Source organism: Vipera ursinii, assembly GCF_947247035.1.
Source record: "Vipera ursinii genome assembly, chromosome: 3".
NCBI lineage: Eukaryota > Metazoa > Chordata > Lepidosauria > Squamata > Viperidae > Vipera > Vipera ursinii.
Window position 1 is genome coordinate 37,744,833 of NC_139516.1, and position 19,345 is coordinate 37,764,177.

Genomic DNA, 19,345 nt, shown 5'->3' on the forward strand with positions numbered 1-19,345 from the left:
TGGAAAATGGGAGAGACAGGAGTACTAGATATGCTCAATGCCTTTGAGTTATTTATAAAAATAAGGCAAGATAAAAACAAATAAAATAAAAACAAAGCTCTGAAAAAGGCAGATTCAGAATATATTTTGCAATGTAGCTATGAAGTATTTTACAACAGACAATTCATTATTCAGATGAAAATGAAATCATTTAAACATCAACCAAAAAAAAAGCCCTTACCACTGCCACAGGACTGAGAACATGGTTTCCTCTCATGTAGCCTGTCTTGACTGCTAACACACAGAGACCTATCTTGGCCATCTGAAAAGTTATTAATAGTTGTGGTTTCATGCTGAGGGCATCCAGGATAAGGCTCTTTAGACATCTGTACCATTAGGCTGGACAATGACTGATCCAGTGGATCCTCCTCTGCGTTGTATGTATAAGGACAATACTCCCTGTTTCTGGAATAGATGTTGGCATTGTCATAACAATCCGAGCAGATCACCAATGGCTCTGTGCCACCTAATGAAAAAATAATAATGGTAAGTTAGAATACTTTGACAGGATCGCTTCTACTAAGAAAACAAGCATCGAAATCAAGCAACTTTACTATCTATGGGAAAATCTTGGAGGATATGGAGTTTTGCAAACAAAAGCCAGAAGAAATAGAATCAGACATTTAGAAGGGACTTTTGGAAGTAATTTAGTTCAATAATTCAACTCCTGCTCAGTGCAGGAGCGGCTTGCTCATAATGAGCATTTAATGAGTCTAACAGCAGGAGGGTGGGGGAGAGAAGAGAACCCAATTTCAGCATTGTGTCATCTGAATTAGGAGGAGAAACTAGCAAACCTTTGCCAATTTATCCCAGGCCTTGCCCCTCAGGCTTAAGAGATGCTTTCTCCCAGCACTTGACTTTGTAAGTGCTATTAGGAGAGCTTCAATCGGTCAGAAGTATGATAGGATTTTAGTCCAGGAAAACTGGAAGGCACCAGTTAGAAAGATGGGGGGAGGGAAGGAAATGCTTCTTTAACTATTCTCCCCTTTCATGACTGTCAGGAATTGGTTCTGGGTTTGCTTGCTTCATACAAGTGCATCCAGAAAAGTACAAGAATTTTCCCTTCTCCTTATAGCCTTCTCCTTTACCAAACATTCTTAGCTTCCTCACCCTCCACCACCTTCCTGATTTTAATCATTTTGATGGGAGTAATTTTTTTAAAAAAGAAAGCAAATACACACAAAAAAAGAAAATAAACCAACCAATGGAATCATTTTTTAAATGATTGAATGATTCTAAAACTAGCCCCGCAGCGATGGTGAACTGACTGAGGAGGTAGGGCAAATGTTATCTAAGCTGATGCAAGGAGTATATCAATAAAGACAACATTTTCACACCTGACACCCAAATTGGTTCACCTAGCCATGTTGCAAACTCAGAATATGCTTATAGAAGTAGTCCTCAACTTACAACCATTTGTTTAGTGACTACTTGAAGTTACAACGGCACTGAAAAAAGTGACTTATGGCCATTTTTCACACTTACAGCATCCCTATAATGTGATCAAAATCCAGACGCTTGGCAAGTGGTTCATATTTATGATGACTGCAGTGTTGAAGACTACCAACAGTATGTACTACATAAGAGATTAATTATATCTTTAATTGTGCTTTGATTAATTGTAATTCGGTTTACATTCTTTGAAAAATCTCAACAATCGAGAATTTGGTGGGTCACAGTAAACTGGCTGTGGAAAATAATCTAATTTTTGCCTAAGAATAAGATAAATAGGACTTACCATCTGTGCCTTTGTGTATGTAACTATTGGAGGGAGGCATAAGTTGCTGATTGCTTCCTGCCTCAGAATTACTATAGCCTTCCTGTGGCTCTGACAGAGTCCCTTGAGAAGATAAGTAGCTAGGAATATCAGGAGGCAAATTTACCTCTTCTGGAAAAAAAGGGGGCGGGGAACAATAGTTAACCATTATATTTTTAATATGGTATTAAACTATCCAGCAATTAGGTATCTATTAAGACAGTGACATTCAGGCAGCGTATCAAGAAACAACCTCACACTGTACAAAGCAAACTTACCTAGTATGTCTAGAACAGGCATGTCAAATTCGCGATGTCACATGACGTCATGTGACGTATCGTGACTTTTCCCCCATTGCCAGCAATGGGGAGGGCGCAGTTTTGTCATGATGCATCCGGCCCGCAGGCCGGCAGTTTGACATACCTGGTCTAGAAGAATAAAATGTCTTGAAATCATTTTCATTTATTCTTTTCTAATGCTAATTTACTGCCATTTATTAAACTATAAAAAATTAATAATTTTCACACTAATTCCATAATATAACACTAATTTTTCTGAAGATATGACAAAATGTAATTTTTGAAAAAAATTATGCAATAACCCCAGTTAAACACTGCAACCTTATCACAAACAACAAGAAATTTGTGTATATTCATTTACAGCTTTCTTAAACTTCAGTATTTTGACTTTATATATGATCACTTCTATAGGCTGTATATATGGTAATCAAAGGCTCTGGCATTACGTTTCTGAAAGAGGTTTGATGGTTCATGAAACAGGTATTTCTGGATGTGCAAACAGATTTCTACTAAGCCACTTTAAATGGAATTAACTCAATTCCCTTTACCAATTGTCATGTTAACTATGAAATCAATAAAATTAAATTAGCAGGTTTCCCACCTGTGTTAGTGATGCTATAATCTTCACTTTTTCTTCTCATGTGATAGATAACAACCACCCAAACTAGAGAGGTGCCTACAACACAGCAGACCACAACAATGATCACAATCCCAACTGTTGTCCAGCCATCATCTCCAATTCCAATGCCACTTTGGGATGAGTCACAGTTCGGTGAGGATAATACATGTAGATAAATATGGCCACGCACTGTACCAAGGGTATTAGACATAATGCAAGTATATTTTCCAGCATCCTCTAATCCCGCATCTACAATGATGAGCAGTTGATTGGCAGCTGCAAAGAAATGCCGTTCGGTCACTGTCAGAGGACCATCATCTTTGGTCCAGTTTAGGCGAGGGGCAGGGCTGCCACTAGCAATGCACTGCAGAACAGCTGTTTCACCTTGAGCTACAGTCCTGTCTTCCAGAGGCCTAACAAATGAAGGAGTTTCTGGAAAAATAAAGATAATATTTAAAGTACTTACAAACACAGAGACTAAATATCTTTATACTACATATTCAAGGGAAAATATTTCCATAAATATTTGGAGATGTTCAATTTGATTGTGGGATCTGACCACATTTAAATTCAAACCAAATAAACAGTACTGTTTTTCATTGCCTAAATCTAAGGCTAGCATTTTCTGATACTGCACTATGTCACTATTATTTTATTATTATTTTAACCACAATCCTAACATTCCTCCCTTGTAAAAATGCCAAAGACCTAACACATAATAACTGATTTTAACTTTCTCAGTGGGACAACTGGGACTTCTGATCTTATCCCTGTAGGTGCAAATCTCCTGAAATATATCCAAGTATGAAGGTCTAGTAAAATGACTCATGTAGCTTTAAGTCTGCTTACCTAACACAGTCAATGTTACGTTTGCTGATATACTGCCAGCCACATTTTGTGCCATACAACTATAAATCCCCATATCTTCAATTTTCACATTTACTATGAAGAAGACGTCATCTTCTGGCATCACATGCATGCGCCTTTCACGAGCTGCAGGGAAATCTGTGCCACCATCTTTTTGCCAGGATATCTGGGGTGGTGGATGGCCTTCTGCAGCACATTCCAATTTAGCCATGGCTCTGGTACGTACTGTCAAGTCCATGGGAGTTTTCACAAAAGAAGGCAACTCTGAATGACAATGCAGTAGAATTAACATGAGAATTTTCCTTATGCAGAACACATAGAATCCACAATTCTCTCCTTGTTCAAAGCCTTAAACATTTTTATACCAAACATTTGGAAAAGATCTGGATTTTTTTTGGGGGGGGGATTAAAAATTACCCGAAAATGCACTTTCTGACTCAAAAGATAGTTGTTGTTTGCCCACTGAAAAAAAAATCCAAAAACAAACTCACAACCATCAAAAACTAGATTTCATCAATCCGCCTTGTTTCAAAATATAATTTACTCCCAAGATTTAATAATGATTTGGAAGGGGGAAACAAAAAAGCAAAATGATTTTTAGTTTCTCTGGAACAACCCATATTATCTTAGCTTTTTAAAATCTTTTCATCCTTTAAGATTAAAAAAGTAGTTTCATAATAGTAAACACAATAAAACATCCTCAGTCTGGGCAATCTTACTGGGATGATGTGATTTAGTACATTAAGAAATAAAGTGCAAATATTTTCCATGTAATTTACTTCTTGGTTAGTTCAGTACGATTCCTGTGAATTGGTTAAGATTTTCCCCCATCTGGAGGTAGAATGCACCATTTCCCTGCAACGGCAGCATTCACATGCCCAAATACTTTTGGGCAGTCATTCTCCTGATGTAAAGGAAGGGGCATGCTGCTACCACTAACTTCTCAGGTTACAACTCTCTTGACTCTACTACAGGGGTCTTCAACCTTGGCAACTTTTAAGACTTGTGGACTTCAACTCCCGGGAAGCTGGCTGAGGAATTCTGGGAGTTGAAGTCCACAAGTCTTAAAGTTGCCAAGGTTGAGGACCCCTGCTCCAGTAGACATAACCAAACAGGCAGCTCCAGAAAAACACAGAAGCTGTTGTTGCTGCAGTTGCCCCAACCATCTCCACCCATGGAACTGCTGTGGCTGTCTCTTCCTCTTATTCAGCTTAGTCCTTTTGGGAGCACTGAGCCAAGAAGCAAGTTGGCTGTTATCTAATTTAATTAACACACTGGGTTAAACTGTAACATGGCTTATTTGTTTTGGACTTAACTCATTTGTTATGGCTTTTTCCCTAAATTACAGTTAAAAATCCTTAGTAATTTTGTGCTGTTTTTTGTTTCCCCCTTTTTAAAAAAATGAAAAAGGTCCTTATGCCTAGCCTCTATGTGAGAAGTCTTTCATAACTTTTCAGCACCAGTTAATTTTTTTTACCTACTATTTTAGGGAGAAACTGAAAAGGGAAAGACTGTTGGCACACATTTGGAAGCTAAACAAACTATGAAATCCTTTTTTTTTCTGATGAAACCACAGAAGTGATCTGTTGGGTTTGTATCATGTATCAGTGAAGCTATAGTCAAAGGTTATGTAAACACACATTTCTTTCTCTTAGATGTCTCTTCTCTCCACACAGCACTACCTGGGAAAAGCAAAATCACTTTTGCCAGAGATCTAAATTGCTTGCTTGCAATGGACTGTTGGAATTACATGAAAGATAAAGGCTCTCAATTCCATCTTTTAAACATATTCATTTCAAGGATTTTTTTTCTTCTTAAAACAAAGCAAAACAAAACTCTCACTGCTGCATACCATTGATAGTCAACTTGGCCTTGTTGGAATAATTGGACCCAAAGTGATTGAAGATGATACACTGGTATTTTCCTTCATCAGTAAAGTTCACGTTGAAAACATGCAGGATAGAAGTATATTCCAGGATTTCACCATCTTGTTGTTGGTACCTGACATAATTTTCTATATCTGTGCCATATAGTATTTCACTGTCCTTTCTCCAGGCAGCAGATATAGGCAAATCACTGCTGCTCACTGCCTTGCAAGTCAGGGTAACATTGGTTCCTCTAAGCGCAACTGTTGTCTCAGGATGTGTTCTAATTTGTGGCTTGGGAAAGTCATCTATGAAAAAACAAAACATGGAGACAATATATTGGTTGCTGCAAAGTGCCCATCTTCAAAAAAATGTCAAAGCTAACATTATACTGTACAACTGCTAATGTAAAATAAAACCTTTCATAAAAACTGTGGCCAAAGATTTGCATGTGGCCCATTCTTCTGTAGCTCCCAGAGCTTCCTCACAATTGATGGGAGCAAGAAATTGAGCACTTTCTATTTTTGTAAGCAAACTAATGTTTTAGGAGAAAAATATATAAACATTTAAGTGCTGCAGATTTTTAAAATATACATTTCATTCATTAGAAAAATATTTTTCAATCTTGGCAATTTTAAGGTAAGTGTAATTCTGGGAATTGAAGTTCACACATCTTACAGTTGCCATATTTGAAATAGTGTCTTTTATTTCACCCTGTCAAGTTGACTTTTGGAGACCTCAGTATCCCATGCAAGGCCAGGCATGATCCATAAACCAATGGAACTTACCCCTAAAAATATTAACAATATTGCTTTCAAAGAAAGAAAATTCCAAAGTATTAAGGCCACTGTACTTATATTTTTTCTCTATCATTTAAGCTTTCCTGTAACATCCAGGTTGACTTATTTGAAGATCTGGCTCTGCTGAACTTTGTTCACTGAACAAGTTTGTTAACTGAACAAACTAGCAAAAAATGTTCCAGACAACTTCTGAAATCTGAGTCTAAGGTTTTTGAACCAACATTTGGGCTAGCAATATATATGCTTAACATATACACCAAAAATCATATCAAATTCACACAATCAAATTCACATAAACCAGAATGTTTGATGGGCAAGTTAGTGAACTCATATTTTCCTTCATAATTCATACATGCAACCATTTTTGGGATAAAAATTATCAGTAGGTTCATTATAAAATGACATTTTATTTTTTTAAAAAAGGTAAGAGAACACAAACCACAAACAAAATCTTCAGTGTTCACACTGAGAATGCTCCTTCCAGCTAGCCGTTCAGGATGAGCACAAACAACATTGACAGTGTCCTGCAAACGGCTGTGGAAAAGCCAATGTGGGAACCATTTCAACTGGCAGTCACACAATAAGCTGCTAGTGTTCAACAACCTGAAAACATAAGGCACAAGGAAAAATGCTGTAAGCTGGAAGGCAAAGAAATAACAGCTTGCTTGTAGTTACAGGCATGATTCTTTTTTTCCTGCTTATTCCTGCTAAAAATGTTTGAAAATCTTCATTAACATTTCAGTATTATATGCCTGATGTTCCTAAAATGTATTGTAGATGTTAACCTTTAATATTTTACATTCATATCAACCAACTAACTTAAAAAAACATCATCCAACAAAGTATAATGAGAGAGAGAGAATTCTGATAATATACTGTACAGATCTTTTCTTAAACACAATCTTGTATATAGCTGGTGAAACAATATGTTGGATCCTTTGATGTCTTGATGCTGTTGGTCTTTATCTGCTTTTATTCTTCAATAGTTATTACATATGTTATCTGAAATGTTTAATGCACTCTGCATTTTACTTTTCAGAATTTTTGTATATATTGCCTAACTTAAATAAATTTTGCCTCTGAAGTATTGTGTTTTTTTAAAGTAAATAATTCAGAGAAACCACTTCAGAGATACTTGTGAGCAAAGATTTCCTGAGCTCTCTCACAGGGAAGATAATTCAAAACTAGTTTAACTAATCAAATTATCGCTTTAATCAGAAAAAAATCCATATCGATTAAAAAGTGTGTTAGAGATAGAAATTCTTTTCAGTGCAACTAATTTATAAATATTGATTGCATTTAACATTTTGCAAGATTAAATACTTACAATTCTTTAAGAAGAGGCTGGGAAAAACCACCTTCTTGAATAGATACTATAGCATTGTTGCTCAGATCTCTACAAAATAAAACAAGAACCACGTGTTCATGAATTTGTTTCATGACTGAATTTTTAAAACTCGGATATGTTCTACAGAAAAACAGATAAGATATACTTACAGATATTCAAGGGCCTGAAGATCAGAAAGTGCTTTCTTTGTAATTGACTTAATTTGGTTTCCTTGAAGAATCCTTTGAAAAAACAAATAGCCAAAAATATTTATATGAAACAAAACAAATATTGGTGTAAAAAAAAACAACCTGAGGCCTTTGATAACTTATGTTCTCTGCCTTTTGTAGCAACATGGCTATAACAACTATCACAAAAATAAAGTGAAAAGTATATGAATACTAATTTATTTTAATAAAAAAATAATTTACAAAAGCACAGGAAACATTTTAGATAGACCACAAGATGGTGCCAGTCCGCTATAATTAGCAAGTTGTGACAGGATCTAGAAGAGAGATTGCTACTACATTAAATTTCATTACACAAGTTGACAAAGGAAAAAATGAATAGTAAGTATATGATCACACAGAATACCCAACCTGTTCAAAGACAACAAAGCCTATATAATACCACACAGAAAAAAAATAAAGTTAGAACTCTTACCAGTTTTTATTTCTACTTAAGTATTGCAGCACCATACAGAAAAAATAAAAACTCTTACAGCTTTTATTTTGACTTGTTAGGTATACCTTAGAGACAAAGAGATTATTGAGGCTGAAGTTCTCAACTTTTCGTGTTTGGAGGAGGAGGAATGCTGCCTATGACCTCAGGAACACCATCCCCCACCATCAAAGATGGAGGAGGAAACATGCTTTGGGGGTGTGTTTCTGCTAAGGGGACAGGAGAATTTCACCGCATCAAAGGGACGATGGACGGGGGCCATGTACCATCAAATCTTGGGCTAGAACCTCCTTCCCTCAGCCAGGGCACTGAAAATGGGTCGTGGATGGGTATTCCAGCATGACAAACACCCAAAACACTCAGCCAAGGCAACAAAGGAGTGGCTCAAGAAGAAGCACATTAAGGTCCTGGAGTGGCCTAGCCAGTCTCCAGATATTAATCCCATAGAAAATCTGTGGAGGGAGCTGAAGGTTTGAGCTGCCAAACGTCAGCCTCAAAATCTTAACAACTTGCAGAGGCTCTGCAAAGAGGAGTGGGACAAAATCCCTTCTGAGATGTGTGCAAACCTTGGTGGCCTACTACAAGAAACATTTCATCTCTGTGATTTCCAACAAAGGTTTTGCCACCAACTACTAAGTCATGTTTTACGAGGAGGTCAAATACTTATTTGACTCTTTATAATGCAAATCAATTTATAACTTTTTGAAATGCATTTTTCTGGATTTTTTGTTGTTATTCTGTCTTTTATTGTTAAAATAAATCTACAATTACAATTACAGACTGATCATTTCTTTGTCAGTGGGCAAATGTACAAAATCAGTAGGGGATCAAATAATTTTTTCCCCTCGCTGTATAGAAGTCTGTCCAAGGAAATTTATAGCAGGACTTGCAAGTATTTTTTTTTAAAAAATAAAACTTTTGTAGTCTTGTGTATACTGATTATTTTTCTATTGACCCTCAAATTATAAAGGAAAAGAGTTTTAGTGCGGCAGGATGAAGGCTTCTTCCACATGTTTCCAACCAATAGGGTCCTAAGCTTTCTTTTGCCAATTGGGCCCTCAATACTTGCTGATGTCAATCTGTACATTATAAATAAAGTCCTGCCTTCTTGAAGGCATAAGTTTTTAGGATCCTATTTTTAATAAAGTGAGATGAGAATCTTTTTGTATCACATTTATAAGACCTAACATGCTCAACTAATCTTTTTTTTAATACTCTAATATCAGACCTGAGTCTCAAATGATGTGAAAGGTTTCTAAAAATGTCAAACAGTCCCATACTCTGAAGGTTTCACTTTTAAGTCAATCAGTTCTACAACTTTTAAAACTTACAGTTTACTGAGTCTCTCAAGACCTGTAAATGCTTCATTTGCATCTTCTATGGCCCAGGATATCTCATTATTCCGTAGATCTCTAAAAATATAAATATATATTCCTAATAAATATTTGACCAAGCAAAACAAAAACAAACAAATTCTTCCAACCCCAATTTCTCCTCTCCCTTTCAGGTCTTGTTATTTTTAAGGTTTGGTTTTGCAATAAGTTATCCTCATACAGATGTTCATACTTCCATTAGTATAAATGCTGGCCTAAAGAGATATTAACTTGGTTAAAAGAATATGACTGGAGAATAAATACATGAACATAACCCCAATGGAAAGTGGAATTATGTAAAATCACTAGAGCTAAAGCCAAGCAGCACTGTTACTCCAGCTGAGTACTATCTATTAGTCTTTAATGGCTTTAGTATGTCATTTACCACCAACTGGTAAGCCTCTACAGTTGAATTAATGTTGTACCATTGTTGTAAATTCTTTTGTGTTAATGAAGCAAGAAGCTTATAACATTAGCATAGTAATAGATAAGATATAGGTTGATTGAACAATTGTTATCCAGGAAAAAAAGGTTTTCAGAGACATATGTGGGTGGTTTTATTCACAAATTCTATTATATGCCAATTTGACTTTCATTTATGCCTTTATGCTCTACACCTTTCTAAAGTATTGAACAGAAAGCTGTTAAAATCAATTCAGTGAACTCCTAAGACAGGCTTGTCAAACTCACGACGTCACATGACGTTGTGTGACGTATTGTGATTTTTTTCCCCCAATGCCAGCAATGGAAACTGCAATGGGCGCGGTTTCGGCGTGATACATCCGGCCCATAGGCCGGCAGTTTCACATGCCTGTCCTAAGAGGAAAAGAGGATGCTTTGCTGAAATCTAATAAACTTAGCAATGCTAAGGACAAAGGATAAATTTATAACAACTTTTACTTCCCTCTCAGTTTAGTGAATTCAGAAACTTAAGCAATAGTTTATCAATGATAATGTACAAAAAACTTTTTAAAATACTCAATTTCTGTCATTTGGTACAGGCAGTCCTCAACTTACAACCACAATTGAGCCCAAAATTTATGTTGCTAAGTGAGAAATTTGTTAAATGAGTTTTGTCCCATTTTACAACTTTTCTTGCCACCTTTAAGTGAATTACTGCAGTTGTTAAATTAATAACACAGTTGTTAAGTGAATCTGGTTACCCCATTGATTTTGCTTGTCAGAAAGCCACAAAAGGTGATCACATGGCCCGGGGACACTGCAACTGTCATAAATGTGAGTCAGTTGTCAAGCATCTGAATGTAAATCACATGACCATGGGGATGCTGCAACGGTCATAACTGTGAAAAATGGTTGTAAGTCACTTTTTTCAGTTCCCTTGTAACTTCAAATGGTCACTAAGAGAACTGTTGTAAGTCAAGGACTATCTGTATAATGTTCCAACATTTTGCACCATCAATATAACCTCCCTGAAGTTGTATTCATACTGCAAAATGTGAGAATATTTAAGATGTTTATTATTTTCATGAATTAATTTCTTAACCATAAATAAATGGTTAACTAGTTCCTTAATAAAAGCAGTTTCACGGTAAATCTCTCCCCTACCCCTGATATAACTTAACAGAAAGCTTGTATAGGAAAAAAAATGCTATGCATAATAATAATAATAATAATAATAATAATAATAATAATAATAATAATAATAATAATAATAGTGGTGGTGGTGATGATGAACCTTGGAGGTCATCTAGTCCAACCCCTTGCTCAGGCAGGAAACAGTATACCATTTCAGACAAATATGGAACACATATTTCCAGCCTGAAACCAGGGCAGTTAGTTAGTTTACAATGCAAAGCCACAGACACAGGAAAAGATCTATTAAAGGACAACTTTTCCGGCTGTTGAAATTGACACATTCCGATGTCATATGTAACTAGAACAAGTTCATTTGAGTAGGTCCTTACTGGGTGGGCCAATAGGCATTTATTTTTCATGCCCAGTTAGGCATAAATACTTGGAGTCCTGTTAATCACTCTCAGACCATTGTCTATAAACATCCAATGACCCTGAACCAAAAAACTAGCCTCTCAGCAGCTTGATGTTTCTCAAGATTCCAACAAAATTCACTAATTAATCTGCTGTTCTTTTGTTTCATGCTACTCCATGTTTAAAACATTAGCTTTAACTAATCCCTTTAAAAGCCTGCATTGAATTTAAAACAGTGTGACTGATTATGCAAGTCTTCTGTAGGCTGTTAACTATTTGGGCAACAGATTATTCTCTTTTCTTCCCCAATAATACTTAATGATAGCTGGGAGTGATAGGATAGTTCCATCGCTTCCTCATGCTATGTTTTAGTTATTCTCCCTGAAAAAGACCTGTTACCCCAACTCAATCGCATTTACACTTAGTTGTGCAGTTTACATCTCTTGGAAAGAATACACTCTTTCCAAGTACTTCTTTTAAAATACTTCTAAGGATAATAATATGAAGGTTAACCAAGTTCTTTATGTTTTATACATTCAGAAGAATTTCAAACATTTTACACATCTCTGGAGGATTTTTCCATCTCTCAGAACCATTTAAAATTGACTGTGCTGTTTTTGCACCAGAAAGAAAAAGGGCAATAAAAAACTGTTTGACAAAAATAACGGGGGGGGGGGGTATGTGGATTAATGTTACAGAAACCTTGAGTAGATTTCAATGGGGGGAAAAATGGAAGATTGTGTGTAGTATCCTTTTGAAAACTGATGCTTGTATGCTACAGCAGAGTTCACCAGGGAAATGAGTAATGCTTAATTTCCAGAAAGAGAAATGCCGGAAATTCCTGAGGGATAGATAATACCATTTTCCCATTTAACTGATTTTTATGAAGGACAGGCTGCTCTTCGCTGGACTGAAAGGGAAACGTATTTTGCATATGTTCAGATGCTAGGTTTGTGCACTATTATATATATTTTAATATGTATCTACCTATACTTCAGCCTCCTATCCTAGCATAGAAAGAACTCAGCCTGAAAAGAAAGGCTTGCTTAGGAGTTCATGAAGACAGATGGTTAGATAAAGTAACACCAATCAATACTCCATAAGAATTATTCAATGTAGCATCCGCTACATTATACACAAGTCCATTTAAGCACTGAATCTTTTAAAAAGCACCTAATTAATCTGAGCAAGCTCTTTGATAAAATAAACCTCTCATATTTTGAAATGCATATGGATAATCTAAGGTCAATCGTCAGAAAGGGGACCCACATCTCCTTTTGTTCTTAATACCATAGGCTTAAATTTTATTTCTGCTAACTTTCTTCTGATAAATGTTATTTTCCCTCCAAATTATATACACTTACAAAGTCTGTAGATATGAGAGTCCTTTAAAAACTCCATCAGCAATGTAACTGAGTCTACTGTCACTCAAATTTAATTTTTCCAATACATTCACTCCAATAAAAGCAAACTCATCTAGGCGAGTCAGTTGATTGTATGACAGATCTCTAAAATGAAAGGCACAATAAAGAGAAAAATGTAAGTAACAAGATAGTTGAAATGTTGTGACACCACTAATCAATTTGATTTGAGAAGACAAATACATTTTTATAAAGTATATTAAGAAACTTTCCCAACTGAGATAGCAATTTATTCCACTAAATTTACCTCAATAAAACAAATGTAAGTACTTACAGTTCAGAAAGACTTTGGCAGAATTCCCATGCATCAGGTCCAATCCTACTAATGGCATTCTGACTGACATAGAGCTTTTGCAGTGCCTGCAAGCCATATAGCCATCCCTTATTTATTTCTGTCAGATTATTCTGTTCCAACTCTCTATAGAATCAAAAGAAAATGTCACGTATGCTTTAAATTATGTATTTAAAAGTATGTATTTTAAATGCAAACCATATATAGCAATTTGCTAACAGAAATGCAAAGCTATTGTTAAATACTATTGTACCTACAAGTCCTCAACTTAGAAGCCAAGAAGGCTTCCAGTTTTGATGTTGCGGAAAGGCCCCACTAGGGGACCCTGGAAAGTGTTGAAAGTCGCCCCGTAGAGGCAGCAAGCAAGGAGGGGACCCTCGTTGATCACAGGGGAACAACAGCCCTCCAAACTGGCTGGGGAAAGACTAGCTATATTCACTTAGCCAGTCAGAAGCTGCTGTCAATGGAAGACAACAAGCACTATCAAGCAATCTTACAGAAACGTGGATGAAACTCTTTATGACCTCTTCCTGAAAATCTGCCCAAAGCACTCCCCCACAGGAGGGACAGGGAAATTCCACCCCATTCCCTCAGGAAAGCAGCAAATTAATTACTTGGAGAAAAAGGAGAAACCTACAAGACCAACGTGGAATATATATAATTTGGGGACTAAAATTGTTTTTAAGACCTTTTTTTAAAAAAGAAAGACTTGAAAAGTTTACAATATAAATTTTGGATTTAAAAACTGAAAAATGGCATTGATGACATCTAGTGGTGAATTACAGCACTACAACTTATTTATGCCTAAAAGATACCTGGCTAGAAGCCCAGAGTTAGATAAGATTTTGGCTGGCCTTGGAAGCTTTTGATAATTGCAGCTGAGAAAAAGGAACAGACTTGGGGGCTGCTTATCTGTGTAGCAGAGACAATAATATTACTCTAAAACTGGCCTGTCTGAATTATGAATACAAATACTGACTTTCAGAACTGTATTGTGGGACTATTTTCCTGTAGAAGAAACATACACTATTGTCTGATATGATGGAACACTTTGGATTATAAATCTTGATTGTTAAACAACCTTTAATGGTTCTTTTTTCTCCCTGGACAGAAAGGATATATTTCTCATTGGACATAAAAAATTGAATTGTACTTATATCTGCTTAGGGGAGATTTAAGAACAGCTAAGTTGGTTGGATAAATTTATAAAGGCTACTTACAAAAAATAAAATGGATGTTCCATATTTAGCTCTAAATAGTAAAAAAAAAACCATCTTTAACATCTGTCTCCAGAAGCCTGAGTTTGCCATATCACCAAGAAAATACTGATGAACCACAGAAAGAAATTCTCTCCATGTTGAAATTAATACAAGAAACAATTGCTTTAGCTCATGATGAGATTAAAAATAACACAAAGGAGAAAAAAGAACAATTTTCTAATTTAAATCTACAAATCGAAATAAATATTTAAATCTATAAATAGAAATAAATAAATAAATAAATAAAATCAGAAAATAACTACAGAGAAGGAACCCCCAATTCAGAAAATAGAAGGAAAACTAGAGAATGCTGACACAAACATTGAGGATCTAAAGCAGACATGTCAAACACAAGGCCCGGGGGCCGGATCCGGCCCGCAAAGTGGTTTCATGCGGCCCACGAAGCCATCCTGGAAACAGAGAGGGAACGGCCCCCACTGCCTTGGCCCTGGCCCAGAGACCCTCCTTCTGCCAGAGACCCTCAGATCTGTCCCACTCCTGCCCAGGCCCCCATTGGCACCCTTAATGCGAACGATGTAGAGCTGGCCACGCCCACCCAGTAGGCCATACGCACTCTAGCCACGCCCAACCAGTAGGCCACGCCCACCCTGGCCATACCCACCCGGCCCTTTGAGGGCAACCGCAATGCTGATGCGGCCCTCAATGAAATTGAGTTTGACACCCCTGATCTAAAGGAAGAAACTAACGGCTAGACCGTCTCTTGCGGCTCCCAGCCGCCCGGTGCGCGCGCACCTCTTCCAACGGGCAGTGGTGCGCGCGCACCTCTCCAAATGGAGAGTGGCACCGCCCGTTTGGAGAGGTGCACATGCACCTCCCTGAATGGGCGGAGGTGCGCGCGCACCTCCCCAAACCTTTGGAGAGGTGCGCGCGTACCTCCGCGCGAATGGGCAGCGGTGCCGCTCTTTGAGGAAGCTGCCGCGGCCCGTCTGTGAAGCTGCCGAAAGCGGCAGCTTAGCAGACGGGCCGCGGCAGCTTCCTCAAAGAGCGGCGCCCCTGCCCATTCCGAGAGGTGCGCGCGCACCTCTCCGAACGACCGGAGGTGCGCGCGTACCTCCGCGCGAATGGGCAGCGGTGCCGCTCTTTCAGGAAGCCCGCCGCGGCCCGTCTGTGAACCTGCCGAAAGCGGCAGCTTAGCAGACGGGCCGCGGCAGCTTCCTCAAAGAGCGGCGCCCCTGCCCATTCCGAGAGGTGCACGCGCACCTCTCCGAACGACCGGAGGTGCGCGCGTACCTCCGCGCGAATGGGCAGCGGTGCCGCTCTTTCAGGAAGCCCGCCGCGGCCCGTCTGTGAAGCTGCCGAAAGCGGCAGCTTAGCAGACGGGCCGCGGCAGCTTCCGCAAAGAGCGGCGCCCCTGCTCATTCCGAGAGGTGCGCGCGCACCTCTCCGAACGACCGGAGGTGCGCGCGTACCTCCGCGCGAACGGGCAGCGGTGCCGCTCTTTCAGGAAGCCCGCCGCGGCCCGTCTGTGAAGCTGCTGAAAGCGGCAGCTTAGCAGACGGGCCGCGGCAGCTTCCGCAAAGAGCGGCGCCCCTGCCCATTCCGAGAGGTGCGCGCGCACCTCTCCGAACGACCGGAGGTGCGTGCGCACCTCCCCAAACCTTTGGGGAGGTGCGCACGTACCTCCGCGCGAACGGGCAGCGGTGCCGCTCTTTCAGGAAGCTGCCGCTTTCGGCAGCTTCCTCAAAGAGCGGCGCCGCTGCCCCTTCGCACGGAGGTACGCGCGCACCTCCCCAAAGGTTTGGAGAGTTGCGCGCGCAACTCCGGTCGTTCGGAGAGGTGCGCGCGCACCTCTCGGAATGGGCAGGGGTGCCGCTCTTTGAGGAAGCTGCCACGGCCCGTCTGCAAAGCTGCCGAAAGCGGCAGCTTTGCAGACGGGCCGTCGCCATCAGGCAACCGGGAACCGGTTCCATCTCATTTTTAAAAAAATGGCAGCCGCGTGCGTCCGCGCATGCGCAAAAAACCTTTTTGCGCATGCGCGTGCACGGACACACGCACGCAGCTCCCTCTTTTTTTAATTTGTGATGGAACCGGTTCCCAGTGGCTCTTTTTCTTTTTTAGGTTGCCGACCCCTGGGCTAGACTCAGATAAATGAAGACTTAGAAGACACACAACGATAATATTCAAAATGGAAAAGACATTTTACAAACCAAGGAGGATAAGGAAAGAGAGCTGATGGAATGGAAGATAAAGCCGTTAACAATAATGTGGGAATTGGAGAAGGAGGGAGGCTGTTTAATGAATATCAACGGGCTAGTTCCTCCAAAAATGCTTTAACTAAATCTCTTGTTTCAAATAACATACATAAAAATAGAGGAAGAATTATTTGATAATCCAAATGTACTGACTTGGAAAGTTAGTGGGCAAAGGAAGAAAGCTAGAGTAAGACTGAAGGAAATAGAAGCTTTGACCTATTAGAGGGGATGTTATAGTACTAATCAGATGTTTGAATATGGTTAAGAATATATTGCTAGAAATAGTGTTATTATTGTAACTAGATAGATAGGATTTGTAATATCTTGGTATGACAAGGGAAATAAGAATATGCTAAGAACTTTGAATAAGGGAAACTTGGTTACCCAAATATAACTTGTTCTGAAATTATAAATGATTGGGATATTTTGAACATGGATGGGAAATTAAAATTGAAAAAAGCAAAAATAGGATATGGACTGAATAATGGGCTCAGTCATCACGTTGTCTATTAGGTACTTGATTGTAAAAATAGAAAATTAATAAAATATTTATAAAACAAAAAAGAAGTCAAGAGAATTTAAAAGCAAAGAAAGGAAATGTTTAAGTAGAAAGCAAAAGAGATTCAATTCTATATTCATTCATTTTGTTAATGTTATTGTTGTAAGTAGTGCCATTGTTTTCTGAAGTGTACTATGGAATATTTAAAAAATATTAACACTGTGATGAAATGTAATTGGTAAATCAATACATCTATCATTAAACTTAATCATCTCTTTCAGCTAATCAAATCTAAGATTTTTAATGAAAAGTTTATATAATATACTCACAATTCTTCCATATTATTCAGTCCAAAAAAGGCACCATCCATCAGATTACTAATTCCATTGCGTTGCATTTTTAATGATTTCAATGAGTCCAAGCCTTGGAAGGTAAGGCTTTCTATTACCTTAATTCGGTTTCTTTTAAGTTCCCTGAAAAATTTTAAATATAAGGTAACAGAAATCAAGCACAAATGTAACTTTTTCTATGGTTGCTATTCTAATAAAAAAACATTACAAAGACTTTGAGGTAAGACTTTGATGTAATTTAACCATCAAAAAACAAAAACTGAACTACAAAACTAAATGGTCAAAGCCATACCTAGTACTAACATATATTTAAATACATAAATCTTCAGATGACCAATATTTCCACTCTGAACAAAGAGTTTAGTTGGTACTCTTTATACCAGGACTTCAGCAGAGGATAGATTTCTTTCCCATATATATTAACAATTATTTTATTTGAAGAGTAATATATTTATTGTACAATGTGAACTTTATTCCAAAAAAATAATAAAATCTAAGGCCTGGAAGGCACCATCTTTAGGCAATTTCAATTTACAACCAGTTATGCCAGACCTCCTCTTGGGGTACTTAAAACTTGTTTCTGAAGTTCTAATGGTAACCTGACTGCATTTCAGATGCTTGGCAACCGGCCTGCATTTACAGTTATCACAGCCACATGCCCATGTTTTACGATGGTTTTGCCAAAAACCAGCATTTATTTTTGCCAAAAACCTGCCCACAGTGAACCATTGGTTCACTTAATGAGCTGATCACATCAGTCATGTGGATGACTGATTTATGACCATCACTACTTATGAGTGTAATGGGCAGGCTCTATTACAATCATATGTCAAACACTACCTATAATTCAATACCCTGCTCAGAATTCAGAACTATGATATGTTGGGAGCTATTATTGCTTTGGATTCCTGCATTGAGTAAATGGACTACCATTAGAAATTTCTCAGAAAGAAGGAAAAAATGTCAGTGAAGCAAATGAAACCTGATATCAAATCTGTATCCCCATGTAATGAAGCTGAGAGCTGAAAAGATAACTTTTAGCATGTAAACTAGGAATGGTAGCTTTGGAACTTTCCACTTGATATTTATCCAATACACTTATTCTTTTATTAGACACATACATTGAAAAAAATTTAAAAAATGAATTACTTCTCTGGCATGAATTTATGACATTCGTTAACATGCTCCATATATGGGCTTCAAACTGACAATGTATAGTCACTTACAAGAACTGCACATAAGGTAGCTTGAAAGTCTTCGGCGGAATCATGCTTATTCTGTTTCTGTTCAGTTTTAGAACTATTAAGGAATTGGACAGGTTATCAAAACAGCCTGCTTCCAGAGTGGTTATTCTATTGTTGCTCAAATTCCTATAAAAACAGAGTTTTAGAAAGGTAGATGTTAAATTCTGATGGAATAATTTAACAAAAGAAACCATTCCTTACTTCAAGAAAATTTACTTTCATAAAACTTAGCATGCTGTTTCACTAATTGTTAGATTACGGGTCCCCAACCTATGGGCCGCAACCCACTACCAGACTGTGGCCTACTGGCCAACAGGCCGCACGCACTCAACCCAATTGCACTAGCACCCGCAGACCCGTTTGTGCATGCGTGTGGACCTAGTGGCGGCTAATGCCTGCACAAATGGGCCCACCAGCATGTGTGGGGGTTGTGCAGCCTGTTTGCGCCTGCATGCAGTTGCTAGTGGGGTGGCTAGCGCCTGCACACCTGCGCA

General features: G+C 38.3%; 1 protein-coding gene across 1 annotated transcript in view; it reads right to left on the reverse strand.

Moving 5' to 3' along the window:
- The window catches only part of LRIG2 (leucine rich repeats and immunoglobulin like domains 2), a 40,658-nt gene that overhangs the window by 5,947 nt on the left and 15,366 nt on the right, over positions 1-19,345 (reverse strand). The window contains exons 5-17 of the mRNA XM_083358272.1: positions 18,834-18,977; positions 17,587-17,730; positions 13,269-13,412; positions 12,938-13,081; positions 9,585-9,665; positions 7,743-7,814; positions 7,573-7,641; positions 6,685-6,848; positions 5,433-5,753; positions 3,563-3,844; positions 2,696-3,145; positions 1,778-1,927; positions 221-505 (exon numbers count right to left, since the gene is read on the reverse strand). Coding sequence (XP_083214398.1) covers positions 221-505; positions 1,778-1,927; positions 2,696-3,145; positions 3,563-3,844; positions 5,433-5,753; positions 6,685-6,848; positions 7,573-7,641; positions 7,743-7,814; positions 9,585-9,665; positions 12,938-13,081; positions 13,269-13,412; positions 17,587-17,730; positions 18,834-18,977 — 2,450 coding nt within the window. The remainder of the gene's footprint in view (positions 1-220; positions 506-1,777; positions 1,928-2,695; positions 3,146-3,562; positions 3,845-5,432; positions 5,754-6,684; positions 6,849-7,572; positions 7,642-7,742; positions 7,815-9,584; positions 9,666-12,937; positions 13,082-13,268; positions 13,413-17,586; positions 17,731-18,833; positions 18,978-19,345) is intronic.